The sequence below is a fragment of the Stegodyphus dumicola genome, chromosome 8 (assembly GCF_044657685.1).
Source record: "Stegodyphus dumicola isolate Sdum_Otavi_A_Nest chromosome 8, ASM4465768v1".
Lineage (NCBI taxonomy): Eukaryota > Metazoa > Arthropoda > Arachnida > Araneae > Eresidae > Stegodyphus > Stegodyphus dumicola.
In genome coordinates, this window is record NC_140775.1 from 29,621,755 (window position 1) to 29,642,793 (window position 21,039).

Below are 21,039 nucleotides of genomic sequence, written 5' to 3' on the forward strand. Positions count from 1 at the left end.
ATAGTTCAAGTTATTAATAATAAGAATAATAGTTCAAGTTATTAATAATAAGAATAATAGTTCAAGTTATTAAAATACATAAACAACATCGCTGTCGAAATACACATCGTATATTCTGGAGCAAGGATTCTGGAGCATAAAGCGCACCTATAATTTCAAAGTACATTTTTCAGTTTTCAGGTACATTCGTCGTATAACACGCATCGTTTTGTTTACAAAACGATGCGTGTTATACGACGAATAAACCTGAAAAAAAAAAAAAACCTGAAAGACACATGTGCGATGTTTTAATCTTTTAAAGTCATTCATTCGAAGATTTTTTTCCAGGCTTTTCAGCAATGGTATATTGAATTGACAAAACTATAAGGGGAACAATATGCGTGTAGGAGAAATGCTTGAGGAAGTAAATAATTGTGCAAAGAAGATACGTTGTGTTCAAGGCAGGCGTGCACAAGAATGTTGTTCTAAGGTTTCGAGAAAAGAGGGACGTTATTTGAGGTCAGAATGCGCTTCCGAACAGAATGAATTCGCAGAATTAGCAGTTACATGTTTTCTCCTCATGTCAGGGCCGGATTTAGACTTGGTAAGGCAAGCTATTTGAGACATGGTGCCCTTTATAAGTCCAGATATTATACGTCAGTGCCAAATATGATTTTCGGATATCTAGAGGGATTTTGGGTGGCCTCCAAGGAAGCGGGGGTCCTAAGCTATAGCTTACGGAATTCCTACACTGCTTCCTGCAGTTATCGGAAGCCGTGATTTTAAAGTGAACATTGAAGGCAAGGAAAGAAAAGGGAGTACAAATACATCATACCTTTGTTTTGTCTAGAAACAGTGTGTGAGTGGATAATGAAAAGCATGCAATGAAATTAAATCCGATACAATTCAAAAGGTCATTTAAAATGTAACATATCTAACAATCTAGATGGAACGGAAGATGATTATTTATTTATGGATCAGAATAACAGTGATGGTGAAGATGAAGTAGAATTCGATGATGTTCCTGAAGACAAATATGATGAACTTATCATATTATTAGATAAGAATTAATTAAATTTTTAAAAGTTCATAAGGAATGTCATTTCTTTTAAACACAGCATTCAGGTACATGTAGAAATCTAATTTCTGTATACTCTTCTTTTTCTTATTTTTAAATCTATAATTTTTATATACGACGTATAACGTGCAACCATAAATTTCTATGTTATATTTTGTATTAAAAGTGCATATTACACGCTATTATACGGTACATACACAAATATTATAAAAATTATAAGCGGGAATTCTTCGCGCGAAAATTGATGGATATTCTGTATAATTTAGAAGTTTGTTTTACTCCGCAATTAGTATCATCCATATTTTTGAGAAACAATTTATTTTAAAATAAAAAAATGACATTTTCCAGGAGAAAAGTACTTAAAGGAAAGTAAAAGATTTTATCATTTTCTAGTTGTTACAAGTTTGTTGTTATGGGTACCTATACAAGTAACATACAATAAAGCAATTATATAAGGTAATAAAATGTGTTGTTAATAAAATCTGCGCAAAGCTACTACTGTCATAATGGTCAAAGATGGATTACTGAGCTACAGTTGTCATACAGCACGAAAACTGAAAACTTTTCATCAACTGTACAAAATAAATTCAGATGCAGTATATAAAAAGCTAAAGAATTTCCTTCTGTTTCCTAGCTCATGTTGTAAACATGATATCAGACTAATGAAAAATAGGAACATTATATTTTTTATACATGTATTGCAGAGACTATAAGCAGTATCTCCATGCTGTTTTTAAAGGATGTGGTAGGAATCACCTCATAATGATACCCCCCTCATGAAGAAGGAAGCACTTTTGAATAAGTCGGCTACTGTTTTAAAAGTTAGAAATCTTTCATAAAGTTGCCCCGACATAAACTTATCTCATCCGAGGAAGATCTATTTCTAATCAATAAAACGACGCCTCATAAAAGGGCTGACACCTCTATGCCGGGGCAAAGCAATGCAAATAGGTATGCTACAAGCAAATAGATATTCAAAGTGCACAGCGGTGCCTCAGCATTACGTTACACGTACCTTTACGATTGCTTTTTTTCAAGACAGAAACTGATGTGCATAAGGTAGCGAACACCTTTATGCCGGAGAACCATTGTGAAGGTTTCTGTCTTTTCAAACAAGAGCCGACTTGCTTAAATTTTCTTCCAGCATACTTTAGGTCAAACAGCAGAAACTCCATCTTTTAATTCTTTAAAGTAAAGCGACGAAGAGTGATGATCTTTAAAGAAATACATTTTGTAACATAAAAAACGAGCACCAAGAAGGTGTTATTCGAATGGAAAAAACTGCGTATGTTCATACCTTAAGATATAATATGTAATTATTAACTTTTGGTGGCCAGTGACTGACTAGCTTTAGATCCAGCGCACTGTAAGGGAACATCCGGATGGTAAAAAACAGTAAATGCAATAAACAGAGGACATTCCAAAGTCTAAAGCAAAACTCCTACGCGAATGTGGTTCCACCGACTCACGTGGATTATACGAAAGTCTTGTAGACGAGTTTGCGAACAATATCAGCAGACGTCACCGTTTGAGAGAGGAAGTGCAACTGGATTAAAGGAAACATGCTGGTCAAATTCAGGGTTGCTAGACATTTGGGTCTGAGCGATGCTACTATTTCACGATGCTGGCAGAAATGATGAATTATTGCTTTACAGAGCGTCAAAAAGGTAGCGGTTGATGAGCGAGATGAAAAAAATTCTAGGACAGAATGATCGTCCGATCAGCGCTCACGACCCCTAATTCGTCATTATCAACAATCTGTAACAAGGACACCAGTGATTGTAATGACCATTGACTGGCGACCCAGCGAAAGGGGGATGAAGGTCGGGAGACCACTACACCGATTGCCTCTCACCATTGCACACCGCAAGGCACGATTGAAGAGTTGCCGGGGTCTTTCAATATGGGAACTCACAGGTTGGAAAAGAATTGTTTCCAGGGATGAAGCCCGCTTCGAATTGAGCCCCGATGGCCAGCGAAGACGTGTTTGGAGACGTTCAGGACAGCAGTGGGATAATCACCTTACTGTTGCCCGCTACACAGCCCGACAACGAGGATTTATGGTTTGAGGTGCCATTTCATTTGGTTGTCATCTGTGACACCTTTACAGCACGACGATACCTCGAGGAGATTTTATGTCCCGTGGTGTTGTTTCTTCCTTTCATGGGCAGCTGGGCTTATATTTCAACCAGATAATGCCCGCCGCACACGGCACGCATTTATGCTGCTTGTCTTTCGTTCTTCTCCAACACTTTCCTGGATGGCGAAATCGCCAAATTTCTTCTCAGTAGAGCACGTTTGGGCTCTGATGAGCAGACATCTCCGACTGCCTCTCGATAACGCAGTTCTAAGTCGCCAGGTGGAACGTGTATGGCAAGCAGTCTCGCAGAAGGACATCCGCCAACTCTACGAGTCAATGCACAGCCGGATAACAGTTTGTATTAGAACTAGAGGTGAGCCAACGCAATTTTTTTTGGTCTTGTTGCTGCCTTTCCTGAATAAAGCGTTCAATTCCTATGATATGATAGCGTTTCGTTCTCAGTATATGTGCATCACATCTACCGATTTTCGTCCCATTCGGATGATTCCTTCTTGGTGCTTTGCTTTTTATGTTATAGAGGGTATAATCACATTTTATCTTTTTTAAGTTAATAGATAACAGCAATATACGCAAAGAACATAAAACATTTTCATTATCCAGGCTCCAAGTTAATATTATAAATGCTTTTAAAAGGAGTAATTGATTACCCATCCTGCAAAGAAAATTCATCTTACCTTTAGAAATTCTGTACGTAATAGCATTATTTACCCCTCTGTCACCATCAACAGCTTTGACTGATAATACTGCAGAATTCTATAATAAAAAAAGGCGGTTATCAGAATGTAAGAAACAAAGGAATAAAAATAATTTGCAGTAAATTATTAAGAAATAGTTATTAACTGAACAAATAAACTCCTGATACACTTACTTTTATAACAATAGATACTTAGTTTTATAATTAATAGTGTTTTAAGAAAAGAGAATTTAATGTATACATTTCTTTCATAAGGATTGCATATACTTTCAAAAACATTTCACTTAGTAATTTTAATATTTAATTTAATAACTGAAAACTATTAAATTATTTACAACAAATAGTTAAAATTTATTCGTTGATGATCCATAAAAAATTTATAGTTTGAAAATTAATATTAAAACTCAGATCTAGAGAAGAAGAATTATTGCAAAGTAGAAAGCTTCAATGACGTATGTATCAAATAAATAATTCAAACTGCAGAAAACTTTAATTACGTGATGTATTAAATAAAGAATTAAGACTTTACTTTTACAAAGCCAACCTGCGGTGACATAGAATAATAATAATCACAGCAATACATAACGAGAAATTACCTCTGGCAATTAGAAGATAGCAAATTGCTTTAGTTCTCGTTTCCGTTGCATTCATTCCTAACTAAATTGGTAGGATTTTTGATCTCAATGTCCAACCGCTTACTAATTACTATCACAAACTGTACTTACAGATTCATTCTTTTCCAACCGGAACCTGAAGTCTCTGAAGAATGGGTTGGCTTCAGGCTAACCGCAAGAATCAAGATGCATAAGAAACGAGCTAATAAAACCACCTCAGAATAATTGGGCAATTAAAAATAAGCCGAAATCTTACAACATTATACATACTAAGTTAAATATCCCTTAGCCCAAAAGTATGCTGTCTCATATGACATAGATATGCGTGATCAAAATAAAGACTACTCGAACACTTTTGCAGTAGGTAAAGGCTTTGCCAACACGACGAATGAGCGAAAAGAGCTAAGTCTGTTCGGAATGGAGTATGATAACCGGCACCCATAAGTTCAATCATTTAATCAAAGATATATATGGTTAATTAAGTGCGTTGGATCTACTGTTAGTTTTGTTGTCATGAAGCACAAACGTCATGGAAGTATTTAATGCAACATTCGCCTGTTAGGTATAAGAAATTGCGAGACAGGCACTGGCAAGAACATCGTAAAACGTAATTTTCTGATAGTCTTTGCCATTACTACAATTAACTTCGAGTTCAGCTGGTAAAAGAAGCCAATAATGGAATATTCACTTTCAGATGGTAAATTTGGTTCACCTTGAGATGACTGCATTTGCATCACGTTGCAGTCACGTTAGTCACTGAATGCATGTTTTAGATCATTTGGAAAAGTGCAAACAACATTGCAAACGGAAACGTTCTTAATGTTCTCTGGAACGATGAGGTATTACGTATTTTTCTTTCCCGATGTAAGAATGTTCCTAATTTATACTGGATAGATTTGAATCTCTAGTAGGACAGCCACAGCGTTCAATATTTTGTCACAGAGAGAGGAAGCACCCAAGTTTGCTAGCGTACTTGTAGTTTATCATGGCATGGAAAATGATGCCGTGGCAACAATACCGACCTTAATTCAAGTACCGTAAAATCTATGGTTGGCAGAAAGACATAAGTATGAAAGTGTAAACTTGAGTGTATTACTAGCTAAATAATACAGGTATTGTTGATTTATGAGCATTAAGATGGTTGTTGATGTCTGGTTGGGAGTCAGTGAATTTTACATCGATTTAAATTTTAAGAGATTTTCTTTTGCCGTGTGGTGAAAGATCTGTTTCACAAAAATTTTAATCTAGACTTGATGAATATATATAGTGCAGAAGCATACAGATTTATGAAATAATCAAGTACATTGCGATACCTAGTACACAAATACTACATAGCTAATACAGATTAAGAGATACATTGCGATACCTAGTACACAAATACTACATAGCTAATACAGATTAAGAGATAAAATTAACATAGAAACATTAACATAAATTATAAGTGATAATGGTCAATAATTTGGATAATCAAAGTTCAGAAATCAGCACAGATAATCTGAACTGATTAATAGCAGTAGTTTTTTTTAAAAATTCTTACGATATAAATTTATTGAGTTTAAAATTTAATTAAAGTTATTTTTTATGTTAATTACATACTTAGAAACAAAACATTATTCTACTTTTCTTTAGTTTCAATGAAAACTCCATTTAAACGTTTTTACAGCGGAATAAGCAAAGAATAGTTTTCACTAACTGGAGGTAAATCTTCGGGTATTCTGGTTACGGATGGTACCGAAATGAACACAGGAGGCTGGTCTTCTACATCTTCAACTTTCACCAAGATGGCAGCAGTAGCAGTATTCCTCCGTCCAGTATTGGCACGATCCTGTTTAATAATGAAAATAATTTTAACAGAATCAACCAAGCATAATTTAATTGAGTATAAAATGTTATTTCAGGGCCAGTTAAAACTGGCGTATGGTAAATGTAACGAATGCACTCCAGTTTCAGTTAAGAATAATTTAACTGAAATCTGGCATTAATTGCCTGCTAAATTATCCCCAAATGTAAAAGAGTTTAAACCACTAAATCTATCTCTTTTTGCTAATTAAATAAAGCTTTACAATGAAATTTATCTCAAACTAAAGCTGAACTGAGTTTGATTTTTACAAGTGACAAAAAATCTTAAAGGAAATAGCAAAAAGAAAAAATGCTAGGAAGTGGTTTAAACTCTTTTATCTAAAAACACTGGTAAAATTATTTAGCCTCAGTATAATTCATTTTAATGTTACTTGTTTCTTAACGAATTCTGGTAATTTTATGAGGCCTGCATATACATACTACTAATACTTTACTTACTATAGCCAGAACTCTCAACTGGTAAAGTCCTTTTCTTTCATAATCTAATGGCCCAACGAGATTTATGACTCCTTTTCCTTGGCTAGTTTGTACTGAAAACGTTTCAGACGTTTCTTTGTCCACATTCTGTCATGAATTAAAAAAAAGAAAAATTAGAACATTCAGAAATTATTTATCTGAACTTGAAATTAGTCTGAGACAAGTTAAAAAAGTTGTCTCAGATCGACAAGACGAGAATGTTGTTTCAGAATGAAGCTGTGAATATTCTGAGACATTTTGATGCTCAAGGAAAGAACTTACTCCTAATTGATATATAACTTGTCCGAAAGGTCCCGCATCACTATCTATTGCTTCTACAGTTTCTAAAATTTTGGGTGGAGAATCCTGAAAAAAAAAATCTTACAATGAAGAACAAAAGAAATGCCAGAAAGGAAGACATTAGCATAAAAAATGAAAAGAACGATGTAATATGTGATCTATCTCTTTTGATAATTATTTATTTTTTTAGATGGCGGCATTAAAATTGACTGTTGATTTGAGCACTTCCTTTTCTCCTTTTCATTGCACATTCGAATTTAAAAATAGCGTTTTAGTTGTGCCATCTAGGAAATAACTAACTAAAAGTCGTAGATAGCATACTACTTTATTACCAAGTTTTATATTCGTTAAGCTATTAAAGATCAGCATAAGGCGCATGAATTTCTAATTATATCCTTAAGTCTTCTTAGAAGAGAAAAGTCAGAAACTATCTACAGACTAAAAATATTAGGAAGTTAATAATTACCTCACGGACATTAATAGTTGATCTAAAGGATTTAAATATAGGTTCATTATCATTCACATCTTCAACTATAATAAGCATGGAATGACGGATCTGAAAAAAAAATAGAAAAAATACTCATATTTTTGATAATTAGAAGCAAAAAATGCAGTAAGATATAAAACTGAAGAATTCAAAATAATTATTCCAAATTTTCAGAAAACCTGAAAGACTGCTGGTGTCTTTCAAGTTTAGTGAAAATTTTAATAACAGTTTATTGAAGCTCTACTGTGGCTTTGACTATAGGATGAGTAACGTCATCCATTTATTTTTTACTAAATCAAAATTGAAAGCAGAATTTTGAAAAGCAAATTACTTCAGTATTAAAGTTTATTTAAACTTATACGGACTTTTTGGAAATCCGTCAAGTTGTATTTCGTGAAAAAACAGCAGTTGAATGGTGATGATATTTTGATGCCAGATATCTGGATATGATTTAAAGGATTTTATTTTCTGCAATTTAAAATCACCCTGAATTCTGGTTTCAACAAGTTAAGTTACTGTCATTACACTCAAGGCCATTATAAGTCTTCTCAATTTCAAAAACTTCCTAACAAACTCTCGGACGGGCAGAGTTATCGACAGGTTATAACTGCAAGCGAGGCTGCCAAAAGCTGTAGCAAATAATATGCATTCTGGTGAGGACTACGAAAAGACATTATAAGGATCAAGCAATTATTAATTAGTTAAATAACATAAACTTTACAACATTTCTTGCATGTATAATTTAATAAATCCTTTATATATACTAGAAAAACATACTGGAATACAATGCACTTCCTGATGTTTTTTGAATGCTTTTTTAGATGCTTTTAGAATGCAGAAGGCTTTTTTAGGATGTTTTTCTGGAACGATTTTAGACTATTTTAGAATATCTTTTATTTATGGAAGTCAGTGAAAATAAAACGAAGATGTAACTATTGAATTAAAAAGGCCTTCACGCTGATATTTAAAGACTTTAAACTTCAGAAAGCAGATATACAGATTTAAACCTTAGGGCACTAAATTTACAGTTCAGTTTACACGCTCTTTTTATAATTTACGATTTTTTAAAGTAATAAATTAACGTTATTATAAAATAAAGTAAATTAAAAAAATAAGACTGCGTTTCAAGTAAAATATTTAGAGTTCTAACATGTACCCCATTGAGGTTAGCTTAGTAAAAGTGTTGCATTTATTACACGTTTGGTTACTATTATATCGCATTCCCCATTCTAGTACTTTAGCAGAAACAAAACAAAGCAAAAAACAAACCAAAAACTAAACTTACAAACTGTCCTTCTCCCAGTCTTCCATCTGTAAGCGTGAGGACCAATGAATAGGAATCTGCCACCTGTAAGATTGAAACATTGAAGATTAATATTACTGAGATGAGAAATTTGAAAAGCAAAATTGTTGCATTAATGCAGCACTGTAGTAAAATCAACTATAGTTTACATATCCTTAATGTTAATTAAGTTACTAAAGACTTCAAATAAGACAAAAGCGTTTCTGCGGCTTACTTAAATGACCATCATTTATAATTCTGAAATGATGTGGGAATAAGTTCCTGACCTTTTACATAGTTTAATTTCATTTTAATAATATATTTAAATGCTATAATTTATAACAGAACAAATGACAATTTTTATAAACATTTATGGTATAACTTTAATTAATAAAATTTTTCCTAACACCACATATTATGTATCGTGGTACGGAATTACTCACTTGCGCATTTTTTATTATTTTTTTAAAGTACTTTCTACCGTCTTGATTTAATTTCTAAGGTTGTTTTGAAGGAATTTTTCTCTACTACTGGAATAAATTAGGCCAATTTTCTGGTTCTTTTAATTCGTGGCCCTTGAGAATAAAGTATCTAATTAATATTATCAATATGAGGCAAGAGATAGAGGAAAAACTCTAAATACAGCCGCTCGTAATGCTGTTTTGAGAAAGCTCTAAATAGTAAAAAAAATTTCAAGTAACTATTATTGCTGCAAGAAACTATTGCAAGTAAGTGTTTTAACTATCATTATTATTAAGTAATTTCAGACTCTTGCAGCCTAAAGAATTTAACAGTAATTTTTTAAAAATTCATTAGAAGATGTATACAGATGAAGATTTTCATTTATAATTCACCGTTTTGCGCTCCCAGCTGAAAATGCTACGTCACACTAAAAGTTCAGTGGTAAGCATAGAAGTTTTAATTAGACCTTGTGTAAAATTTAATTTAACGAATATACTCTTTAATGTAAAATTAGGCAAAAAAGTGATCTTATTTTGGCATAGATTTTGAATAAATGATAACTTATCAGTTCCGAATGCGACCAGATACAAGTCCCATTGTTTCAGAAGAAAAAAAGGATTGCAAAATGGGAGAGGCCTATTTAAAAATCTTGTGCTTAAAAAAGGCTGCTCTTTTGCCTAATTCTATATTCTATATTTGCGTGTTTTCCTCCGTAATTCGTAATTCAAAAAAGAGCTGAAAGTGTATTTCGATAATGACCACACTGGCAGATTTTATTATAAACATTGGTTTGAGAAATCGAAAGATTAGAAGCTGTTTTTGCTATTAATCTGCACCAATTACGATTATTTCTGTTATTGGATATAAACTACCCAATAACACAAAAATATTTAATATGGGTAATGAAAAGTGAGATTAAGATACAATAACATCAAGAGCCATCAGTTGCTGTGTATATTATTGTATTGATATTCTCAGGTATTTTACATAAAAAAATGAAGCCAACTTATCCTGTTGTTAACAACGATGCCATCTTCGCCATTAAAAATTTGCCTAAAACTATAATGTTGTAACATTGAAATGTTAACCGAAATGCAGTACGGAACTAATATATTATCTGTAAATCTTGTAATTTATCTAATTAGGAAATTGACATGTTTAATTCATGGGAACCACTACGATATATAGATTTTACATTATTGAAGAATTACGATATGCGTATTGTTTTACATATTTTAGATGCATATTGTTTTGCAGTAACTTGCTACGATTAACATGAAAATATGTATATTAATATTAACCAACATAATAATTTAAAAATCAGTTATGGATAACAACTACATACATACCTTATCCATCAGACAAACCTGAATATCTCTACAAAAATATAATAATAATTGCATAATAGGACCTTATCAAATTTTTTAATCTTCCGAAATTTGCGTAACCAAGAAAAGCGCGGGATTAATAAAAATTAGAAAAGGAACAATAAACAATTACGTACTTTACAAACATTACAAAATAATGATATGGTATGATGCTGGCGACCAGTATGCTCTATGCATTTTATAGTATTGTTAACCAGTTAACTGTGATTGACGATTATACTCGTCATGCGTATAATGAAATGGAAAGATAAGAGAGAGGTTTATTTAGTAAGAACGGTTCATAATGATAACGTAATAGAAACAGAGAAAAGAAAAATAATAACAAAGGAACCGGAGCTAGTGATTGATTATAATATAATAAAAAATGGGTGGAGTGGATATGAGCGATGGAATTATCATAGCGTACTCCACAACAAGAAAACAACTCAAAAAGTACTACAAAAAGATATTTCTCCATTTCTTAGACATTATGTGTCTGAATGCATTCACATTATATTAAAAAAAATAATGGAACTTTATCGCGCATCAACTTTTTGCTCAAATTTATTGAAGACACTTTAGCGACGTATCCAGTTGAAAGAAATAAATCGACACGTACTCGGCCATTTAGACCTAATATTAGCCAATTGAGTGGGAATCATGTTCCGGGTTAGGTGTTCGCATTGCTACGTAAGATCAGGAAGGAATCGCGTTACTGGTGTTCGATTTGCAAAGTTCCATTGTGTATAGTACCCTGTTTCACTGAATATCACTCCACTGCAGGAATTTAAATTCTTACTTTTATATGTATAATGTTTAATTTAATTTATTGCGTTTTTAGTTTAATATGTATGTAATATATGCTTATGTTAACCAAATAAGTAAATATTAGTAATAAAATTTTCAAATGATAGCAATTAGTCATAAACAACTAGCCGTAACTAGGTGTATACTGCAGCGTAATATTTTGATTTATACTCAGATCTGAGGTTTTAGTGTATTTTTTTGCAAATAATACAATCATCCGTTACGATCATCGCAAATACTGTATACCTTATAATTATATAATTCATTGCGTACTTAGTGCGGAACACGTTAAAAAAATGTTGTAAAGAATATTCTGTGAAATATCTTGTTGGGCCTACTTCTAGTGTGGGCTGACTGTGCGGCCAGTAGGTACAGTAGTGCATGGAGGTAGGAAGTAACCTACGTCCATGCAGTAGTGCATGCAGTAGTTTTCTACCTACATGCAGTAGTGCGGCGGAACAATGCCTAAAGCCACCGAGGAAGTTTTGATACTCTGCGCTTTTCCGAACCCCTGGGTATGAATTACCGAATAGGTTGTAGTGATGTACAAACTCATAACAAACACAAAATGAGACAATGGAAAACAGGCTATCATACAAAGGTAAATTATACGAGAGAAATCGAGCTTTCTCATATTAATATTTGACTATATTTTGAATTGGGGAAAAAAAAAAATGATGCGAATGCAGAAAAGTTAAAGCGAAATTTAATTGAGATTTATAGCATATAATAGCATTCGAATCATCTTAGTTATATTAACATAAATAGGCAAATAAATACTTTATCTCTGCAAAAAATCAACATTCTGTTATTAAACAAAAAAAAACAAAAAAAAAAAAAAAATCATTAACTGGAATCCCTGATATGCGAATATCAGACATCCTAATATTTTAATAATTTTGTTAGCATCCAAAGAAAAAAATTCATTAAGAAACAATGTCTCTAAATAATTTACTTGTTGCCCTGAATTAAGCAGTAAGTTGTTGATATTAATATTACGTTCCGCGTAGCGTGGCAGCATTTTTCATTTTTCTATTTCGTCTAGCTAGAAATTAGCAAAGAATTCCCAAAGCAAAATAATATCTTAATAAAACCCTATGAAAAAATTAATTAGCCAAACCAAGGCAGAGTAAAAATACACACCAAAACAAACTTCTGGAACTGATAGCCAAAGAAATTAAATTTTATCTGCATTTTTATTTAAATATTTAAAACATAAAAAAAAAAAAAAAATTCTCCGTATATTTTCCATAAGCAGAAAGAAAAATAGCGATAAACTACTTTCTGCTAAAGATTATTAGAGATCGGATATCGCCTTAGGGATGTACTTTGTTTTGTGCCAGCAATTGTTTCTCGATGCATGTCAATCAATGATATAAATCCTTTCAATAATTCATGATTTTTTTATTACATTGCTAACTAATGAGCATACTTCATAACATTGGTCACATGACACAGCACATGCCTCCGAAGCTCAGTGTCCTGTCCTTTACATTTTATGCTCTTCAGCAGCTTCGGGCTTTTGAATATGCTAATATATTCAACGTTTTATCTAACTTTATCCAGTCCTTTACCAATAAATGTACAAAAGCATGACATTCAATATCAGCCATGAATATGAAATATTCGATGTAAAAAATATAACTTTGAAGCTATTAGATAAGTGAACCGATATGGGGACTGCATTATAAACAGGGTGTTGCAAGACTCTTATTTAAATCTCACATTAAGTTAGATAAAATTTAAACCCAAGCACAAACCGAAAATCGTGTGAAAATTCTTTTATGCAGAATGATGACCCTTCAACTATAATTTATTCATGTTACATTATTATCTTACATTTTACTGCGTTACACATTTATTGTTTCCTTAAATTTATTGAGCTTTAAAACTTAATTAAAGTAGATAATTTAGTCAATAATAATTAATTTTTCGTTTGACTATTTGAATAAACTTTTGTACATAGTAAACTTAAAAATATACAAGACATATATCTAATGTAGATTGTAATGCATAAAGAAGTATTATATTACTAATTCAGGACCACCAAAGGTGTAAAAAGTATGACTTATGTTTATTCATCAGCTATTTTTCATTGCCATTTTCTGACATTTTACATTTTGAATGATATACCTATCGTACAATTCTTTTAGAAATATATTGTTATACTAACTAAGCCATTAATTTAGAAATAAAAAAAAATCAGCATTATATTTGCAAATTTTATAACAGGACTAGTTTCGATGCTTTTACCGAACCATCTTCCTCAACTGCCAAAGAGCAAATGAACGAGATAAGATATAATGATAAGATAAGAATGGCTGTAGAGGAGTTAAGTTACTGGCGCTATCTATTGATGAAACAAGAAAACTAAAACATAATTTCCTTAAAGGCTGAAGGTAAAGATGGATTGGAATTTGGGTCGTTAACTAGAACAGAGAGATTTTTTGAATGTGAAACGCCTCTAGAAAATGTAATTCACCAATGGAAGTTGTTTTTTGAATAATTTTGTCTGTTTGATTGCTGTTTGACTTTAAATTAACATTTGTTCGGCGTGTTATCTTACCTAAATTTACTAAAATATTTTATCGTATTCTCCTATTCATTATCGTAAATGAAAAAAAAAATTGGGTATCATACTTCAACGGAAATATCCATTTTGACCGTTTATGATTCCATTTGGATGATTTTTTTTTTTCCGTGACGTATATACGTATAGATACGTATAGAATAAAGGACTTTTTATTCTAAAACGGATTGTAAAATGGATTTAAAGTAGATTTAAAAGGGATCATTTCATGCAGTCTGTACGTAAGTATATATTATATATTTTAAAATAAAAAAGGCCGTAGATTGTTAGCATAAATTTAGGTATTTTGCATAATGAAACTCGAAAAGCATACGAAACGAACGTGCGCCAAGGTGTATATTGGCGAGAGAAAGTAAAGCCCGTGTGCAATGCAGTATATTTGATTTTCACCCTAGCTACTTGTACCTGGCCAAAGGTCTAATCCAGTAGTACTTTCTTCTCTTTCAGGTACGATGGCAAAGTATATTCCTGTTTATTTTTCTTATTGCCTAATATAGGTAAGCCTGATGATATTTAGTACTGATGATGATTCTATGTAAGTTATTCTTTTGAATGCTTCAATTTTAATGTCCGTGAACATTATTACTTTTTGTTATGCTTAAGTTAAGCAAAATTATCCTATTAAATAAAGATTTCGTAGTTAATTTTTTTGACTTATGATTCTTTAATTCTGTGCTTGAGGAAACGTACTCATTACGCCTTCAGTGCTAATGCACAACCAACATATATCCATAAGATCAGACGTAGAACTTTGAAATTTGGTTATAGGACTGCTATAACATTTAGATGTGCACCTCCCTTGTTTATTGCAATTTTCAGTGCCAAAAGTGTATATATATATATATATGTATATAGATATAACCCAACCCCTAACCCTGTTTAAAAGTCCTTAACCGACAATTATTATTTATTTTCGTAATCGTTGGTTCGTAGCCAATATATTTCCAATTACAGAAGTGTGTTTTAAATGATGAAAATATTCACGTTTTGGTAATGCCAAATTAAAAAAAAAGGAGAAATGCTGTTTCTAAGCGCTATGAAATAATAAAATTATAAGAAGACCATACGACAAAAAAATGACCAGAATACTTAATTTGCAATTTTTGATGCTATTTTCAACTTGCCTTGGTGGATCGGTTACTGAAGCTCGAATAATTCAAGGAAATAAGTTTAAATGATTTGGGAAAAAAAAAAGTGTATAATTTAACATGCCATACAAGGAAGTCATGTGGTATTCACATCAAATTTTGTAGTTTAATTATGAACTTAAATTTTACTTTTGGAGTAGGAATATTTTTAGAAGTTAAATTCAGATGCAATTTTTGCCGATTAAGCCATGTAAGATGAAATAAATCATATAAAGACAAACTCGGATGTCTTCATTCTTCCTAAATCGCATTACGAAAAGTAGAATCAAGCAAATTTTTGTAAAACAAGTTTAAACTTTGGCTTGAGCCCCACCAGTGACCAAGCAGTTAAAGACTGTTGAATGCTGGTAATTCGTCCTGGGTTAGAACACAGGCGAACGGGCTGGCTGCATGGTTGGTTCCTCCATATGTAAGGGTGAATGCGAACCAATTTCTGCTAGAAAGTCCTTCACCAAAGCATCCTTTCCCTGAGGCATAGACGCCTCGTTTGCTTTAACATTTTCAAATAAAGAAACCTGGCTAGAGTTTAAACCTTTCCCTTTCACGCTTCCCTCAGCCAAGATTGAAAGAAGAATTAGTTAAGAAGGAGCAAAAGAGAAAATGACCCTATGGTAATTTATTTGATCAATTAGTCCTCGAATATGTGCATCACAGAGAGAGAGAGAAAGATTATCAGAAAAAATAGTTTCTAGTTATTTCATTTAACAGACCCATTTTACTGTTATGATTAATATTTATGTTTTATTTTTCCAATGGCGGGCACTAGCCTATGCCGTACGTATCTATTACGTATCTTATCTATAGAGTTAGCGAAGATTAATTAATGTATTTTCGAGTTTGATTTCAAAATTCTGTAGTTTTGCTTACATAAAGTACAGGAATCAGACCTTGTGGAATGGTAATAGTGGGAAAGAACCCTGCTTGTAGTTACAATTTAGTTTTGATACATTACTAGCCATTTTAATCATAGCATTTCCAGGTTCACTTTATTGTCTTACATTTATATACCCTTTCGTGCGTCTTTGTCAATCTGGTATGAGGTTTAATGTCAACTGCTGAGAAATAAATGGAACCACAACTGTGCAGTGGTTTGACCACTGCACATGTGTTAGTCCCGTGATCCAAAACAGAGTGTTATGGAGCTTTCACAGGAAGGCTTTGTGGTCACAAATGGGATAAGCCAAACTTTGTTGTTAGGTTGTCAACATTTCTATGTCCCAGAAATTGATGAAAGAATATTGTTTAAATATTTACAGCTGTTTAACTTTAATTGTTTAATTTCCATTTGTTTAACCAACCTAGTATAAGAACCGACCACTCACAGCGAAGCAAACACGAGCTGACTTTAGGACAAACGATTTTTCTGAGTCATCTGCAATTCTCGCATGTGCAACTTTACCTTCCCTTACTGACTATGGTTTAAATCTTATTCCACAAGTGTGAAAGGCGTTATTGACTTTTTATGTGAGTGAGACAATAAAGACGACTAGACCATAGTGTGAACACTTCCTCAGAGACTAGAAGCCAATCTTAAAAGTGCACTCGTTCTCTAGGTAAGCAGTTTAGACAAGAAGTCTAGATCAGCGGCAAGCTCTCGTTTCGCTGAGTATACAATTACAATTATGCGCAGTTCTAGCAGTCCTTATAATAATAAATTAGCGTATTTTTCAAGGCAGTTATTCTACAGTTGTTTAGGGTATTTCTTAGTCTTCAGCTGTGGTGAGTGTTTAAAAACGAGGAACTAGTATATAAAAGTAGTAGCTATTTAAGCTTTTTAAGAAATATTTTTTCCAAATTAAAGTCATATCAAAAGTATGAAATTTGATAGAGCAATGTCTGCGTTTTGAATTCTATGCCGTAACCTATTTAGTCTATGGAATACTGACCTCCCTATCAAGTTCCTTGTTGAGATATACGTTGGCCTCTGACGCTCCGAGGCGCTCGAAACGTAAGATTTCTTTACCGACCGGTCCAACGACACCAAAGGTGAGACGATCGCCGTCTGCATCTTCACCACGTAATCTGTATAGAAGCTTACCTGAAAAGAATTATAGATATTAAATATTTTTCAAGGTAGGTATGAACAAAAAATTTATCGGCCGAGTGAAAGTAAATATATTTTGTTTAGTTATATTTTGCCTATATAAGACTGGTTTTTCACATTATTCATTCTGAATATCCCAGCTGGGTTCCGCAGAAGCATACTTAGGATTCAGATTTAGTACATCCGTCGGCAGGCGAATGAATCTGGTTTTCCTTATAAGACACATAATTAATTTTCTGCTGAAAGAAAGATACTATTTATGTTTCGGAATCCTTACCTGACTGCCTCATAGGCCTGAAGACATCCTATCGTATCAGATAATCTTGTCTGGAAAAATATAACTGATTACAAACGTCTAGTCATATTAAAAATGACTCAAACTAATTATTTGTCATCTAAAAGACAACCCAAGAAAACCAGTCTCCTACAACGAAAAATAACCATATAGCGACAAGGTAACCAAGTAGGCAGATTTATTTTAAATTTATGGATAAGCAATATTATTGAAAAAAAAAATAACACACAGGATATTCTGACGTATATTCAGAGGAATGTTATTAAAGTAAAAGAGGTTAAAAATATATAACAAAAAGCATTTGTAACATAAAAACACTAGTTCTAATAGTATAAGATGCGCACTAATGTTAATAGCAGCTCTCAAATTTATAAATCCATGCATCTCAATACTATTTTCTTTTACTTTTGCAGAGATAGGTAAATTAATATTTCTCAGCGCACAGAACTTTTTGGCAAAAATATGGGCTTCTCTTACAGTTTGAAGTATACGTGGAAGATGGTCACTGGATAATGGATAGGTATTTAATTCTACCAGATTAGATTTAATTCTACCAGATCACCAGATTCATTGATGTTTTTTATAGGGTTTCTTAAAGACCAAGGATATAGCAGAGGGCTGCAGAATGCGGAGGAATTACGCAGCAAAATTTATGCAGTAATCAGTAACGTTGCCCTAAGAAAACTCAATGTCTAGGTTGAAAAAGAGACTATCAGTTAATCATTTACAACCATCTCCCTACGAGTGAAGTTTCTGTTGAATTGCACTTACTATACAAAATTGTGTTTTGAAGTTCTGTACTTGGAAGAATATATGCCGGTAGGAAACGGTGACAAATTTAGATTCGCCAACAAGTTCCTTCATGAAATATCTAAGAAAATTGCATTACATGGATGAAAAGGCTTTTCAGAATTGCGGGTACCTTAAACTTGCCGTGTAAAACAAATCATTATGAATGATACTCGAAGACAATTCAATGAAATAGATATAATAATATAGAAATAATTGCTTACCAACACTGTCCGGCCCCTCTCGGACTTTGACCACTATTTCGCTTGCCCCGTCAAGGGCAAACTTTGGTGGAGAATTGGCTTTCACTGCAAGAAAAATATAAAACTATTGTCAGCTGTTAAAAATGATAGCCAAACAATGAAATAAATTCAGTTAGAGAAGAGGAAGAATGACCTTGTTTATTTACATTAGCTATACATAAATCACGTGATCTCAGGGTTTCTCTATAATGTTTGTTTACATTAGCTATACATAAGTCACCTGATCTCTGATGTCATCGGAATGTATCTCACTGCACTTCATATATGTGCATATTCAGCTTCATATATGTGTACAAGCATTCCCATACAGGTATATTTATTTTAAGAAAAATTTAATGCATTATAATTCAAATATGAATTGACCATGAATGTATAGCGTAATTTAACTGACGGTAGATGGGGAAATCTGGTTTGCACTAACAGTTACTAGATATATTCCCTACCCATTATTAACTTGGATTAATATGAATCGACAGTTATCGTGACAATGGACGACTCATCATCTTTTGAGAGCATACCGGCTGAGTTCTTATAAATAGTAACTAAGGTATTTTATAATTTCGATACAATGTAAGGTAAGTTAAGTAAGGTAAGGTAAGGTAAGTAAAATTACAGGCGCAAAACTTAAATAGATTATATTGTGCCAAACACAAGGCAAATGTTCTCTACTTTGTAAATAAGTAAATAATCATAAAAAACAAATAACATATTAGTGAACTCAAGATAATGCTGAGATGAACATATGCATGATATCCACAGAGTGAATTCAAATATAAAAATAAGTAAAATCACAAAATATCAAAAACATTAATATACATGAGAGCAAAACCCATTAAATTATTATAAAATTACATCAAATTAGATAATAAAGGCCGATCTCTTTTAGATATTGAAAAATCTTAAAATTAATTTTTTTCTGATTAAATAGTCAAGGGGCAAATCACAGTCATTAAAACACTTTAATCGAAGTCTGTTAAAATACAGACATTTTACTAGAAATGACGCACCAACAAAACATCATTACAGTTTAAACAAAGAGGTTCATTCTTGGCTTTTAAGAGGTAATTATGTGTAATTCAAGAGTTGCCGATTCTAAGATGAGTTAAAAGGACTTAATACAAGATGAGTTAAAAGGACTTAATACAAGATGAGTTAAAAGGACCTTCCTCCGGTTTCTATTAGCCTCCCAATATTTTACTTTAGGTTTTATGCTTCTTAGTTTACTATTCACTTGAAAGTCCTACAATCATTTCCATTTATTCAGGATCTTCCATTTCATGACAATTCTCTTACCCTTAATAGCGACATACTATTAACTGTACAGTTCAATGGCAGATTTCGCTGTGATGCATACTAGCTGGTTATTCTTTTACTTCTTAATGCCCGAGAGCCCACCTGTAAAGAATCCGGTACCCACGACTCTTTAGTTTAAATTCATATTTAGAACTTTTTCAACAAACGGATTCTGAATCTCTGAGAATATTTCTAAAGCATTTAGTGAGCTGAAAGCGCAAGAATAAACTATGAATCTTTTCCGGTATAGTTTAGAAATACAAGAGCATAATACAAGCAGTCAGTTCAGAAGCGAGTGCAGACAATCGTCTTCCTTTCATATCATTTTTAATTATGAAAGATATTCCGGCATGACAAACTACTTAACATCCTTCTATGGAATGTAATTGTTGTATCTCTGTTTGTCCAAAATAAAACGTTGCTATATATATGTGCCGTTATTACGTTTTTTTTTTTGTCAAGAAGAACATCAAAAGAAGTCTAATATGCGCATTCTCCCATGGTGATACTTCAAAATGCTTTATTGCGTGGGTCAAAATGCTTTATTGCGTGCTTTATTGCCTAACACTTAAAGAAAATGAAGTCACATATGATGTCCTTGGCATGTCATCAAGGAAAATAAATTTATTAAGATGGTTAGGTTACAATAAATTATTGAATTAATGCAGAACAGGCAGCTTCTCAAGTCTCAGCTGGAGTGATGGTGTCGTACGAGTCAACACACGTACTCTAGAGGATTTTCTGAAGCGTCCAGAACAAGTAGAAAATAGGATCTAATTTCAATAAAACTAAAGATGTTGTTAATCCATACACTATTGAGACATAATCCAGTCTACAGTGTTCGAGTTCTCTAAGTGTGAAGCATTCCATTATGTTTGTTTTGCATTCTAAGAGGCATTCACCAGGACTGGAAGACTGTCTGGAAGTCTATGCTTGTCTAAAAAGAATTCAACGTCTCAACAAGAGATGCTGATAACGCTAAGATCAGAGCTTGAATTTCTATGACTGATGTAAAACTTGGACAATAAGAGTCGTTATTGAATTCACAATATTCAAGAAGGATCTGTGAATCGTTCAGAAAAATTTACAATTTACAAAACACAGAGTTTGAATATCATTATTATTTTAAA

The 21,039-nt window shown here is 32.7% G+C and overlaps 1 protein-coding gene across 5 annotated transcripts in view; it reads right to left on the reverse strand.

Annotated features, from left to right (window-relative positions):
• The window catches only part of Cad88C (cadherin 88C), a 298,274-nt gene that overhangs the window by 59,623 nt on the left and 217,612 nt on the right, over window positions 1-21,039 (reverse strand). For all 5 annotated transcript variants that reach the window (XM_035354905.2, XM_035354902.2, XM_085821698.1 and 2 more), the window contains 8 exons: window positions 18,578-18,661; window positions 17,112-17,263; window positions 8,855-8,917; window positions 7,549-7,638; window positions 7,065-7,148; window positions 6,765-6,890; window positions 6,160-6,291; window positions 3,833-3,911 (listed from right to left, as the gene is read on the reverse strand). In XM_035354905.2, coding sequence (XP_035210796.1) covers window positions 3,833-3,911; window positions 6,160-6,291; window positions 6,765-6,890; window positions 7,065-7,148; window positions 7,549-7,638; window positions 8,855-8,917; window positions 17,112-17,263; window positions 18,578-18,661 — 810 coding nt within the window. The remainder of the gene's footprint in view (window positions 1-3,832; window positions 3,912-6,159; window positions 6,292-6,764; window positions 6,891-7,064; window positions 7,149-7,548; window positions 7,639-8,854; window positions 8,918-17,111; window positions 17,264-18,577; window positions 18,662-21,039) is intronic.